This window comes from Penaeus monodon, chromosome 23 (genome assembly GCF_015228065.2).
Source record: "Penaeus monodon isolate SGIC_2016 chromosome 23, NSTDA_Pmon_1, whole genome shotgun sequence".
In the NCBI taxonomy this organism is placed as follows: domain Eukaryota; kingdom Metazoa; phylum Arthropoda; class Malacostraca; order Decapoda; family Penaeidae; genus Penaeus; species Penaeus monodon.
The window spans coordinates 42,554,995-42,556,439 of NC_051408.1; the positions used below are offsets into that span (position 1 = coordinate 42,554,995).

The window sequence follows — 1,445 nt, forward strand, 5'->3', positions numbered from 1 at the left end:
CATTACCAATTTTCCCGAGCTCGTATCTAGGCTCAAAAGATCAATAAAATAATAATCTTAGTTATGAATACATTAAAATCACGAGTTATAGAGCACGTATTCTTAGATTCCCGGATCCGCAGACTAGAAGAGGAAATCAGGTCACAGTTTTACTCGGCAAGTCCATCTATCTATTAAAAGATCTTGGACGCTCTTGCCAGTATCTTCTGTGAACAAATTTAATTCTAGTCGGAGGCCCTCGGAAAATCCATTCTTTCCTACTTTTGGAACTCTAGCGCTAACCTGGACGATCTACTGGACAAGAAGTAGAAATATTTCTCCCTTCTGAAGTCAGTTATCGAACAGAAGTCTCTCTGGCAATGGCGGAGTTTGTAGTATTACATCTGCCTCTTTATGCTGGGAGGCATTCCGTCTCTGTTGTTTGGAGTGTGGTGGAAACTCTACGAGAAATACTCGACTCCTGCAGTTTCTCCCCAGAAACAGGATGACGTTTCGCTTCTCGAGGCTGGAAAGTCACCTCATCTAGGCTCCAACCCCAAAGAAAATGAGGGGTGGACCTATTTGTCAGTTCTGAAGTCAACTATCAAACGGAAAGCTGCCTGGCTAAGGCAGAGTCTGCAGAATTAACTTTCTGGGCTGGGAGGCATTTCTTCTCTGTTCGTTGGAGTGTGGAGGAAACTCTGCAGGAAAAGTTCGACTCCTGCAGTTTCTCCCTAAAATCAGGATGACGTTTCGCATCTCGAGGCTGGAAAGTCACCTCTTCTAACATCCAACCCCATGGAAAATGATGAAACTGGCGCTTTAGTCAACACTTCTGTGTGTGATGTACAAGCAGGTAAATCCTGCTCCACGGAAAACGATCAGGAAACCGGCTGTTCAGTCGACTTATCCGAGGATGTGGCACAGGCAATTGTATCCTGCTCCACGGAAAACGATCAGGAAACCGGCTGTTCAGTCGACTTATCCGAGGATGTGGCACAGACAATTGTATCCTGCTCCACGGAAAAGGATCTGGAAGCCGGCCGTTCAGTCGACATATCCAAAAATGAAAACACAGCAGAGGACTCCTCCTCAGAAGAGAGGGGTTAGAAAGCTGGCGGTTCACTTGGCACTTCACCAGCTGGAAGCACATTTTCAAACTCTAGTCCTACGGAACTGGGTCAGAGCAGTGGCTCTGTTTACCTTCCCTCGAGTTAGGTTTCATCAGACTCCAGCTCCGGGGTGACGCTAGTAACTAGCAGTTCACTTCCTACTTGCTCGGATGAAAGCACGACTTTGTAGGAGTCTAAGTGTATGGGAACTAGCGGTTCATTGTATCTCCCCTAGACTGAAAAAGAATCGGAATCCTCCGAGAGTGGTAAGTGATCTGTTAGGGACAACTAACCCATAATGTTAATTTAAGGATACAGCATTATGGACAATAAAACAAGTGATGATTAAGGTGA

The 1,445-nt window shown here is 45.6% G+C and overlaps 1 protein-coding gene across 1 annotated transcript in view; it reads left to right on the top strand.

Moving 5' to 3' along the window:
• The first annotated feature begins 36 nt into the window (after nucleotides 1-36).
• The window catches only part of LOC119588317, a 4,559-nt gene continuing 3,150 nt past the window's right edge, over nucleotides 37-1,445 (top strand). Inside the window, exon 1 of the mRNA XM_037937009.1 lies at nucleotides 37-1,035. Coding sequence (XP_037792937.1) covers nucleotides 778-1,035 — 258 coding nt within the window. The 5' untranslated portion in view covers nucleotides 37-777. The remainder of the gene's footprint in view (nucleotides 1,036-1,445) is intronic.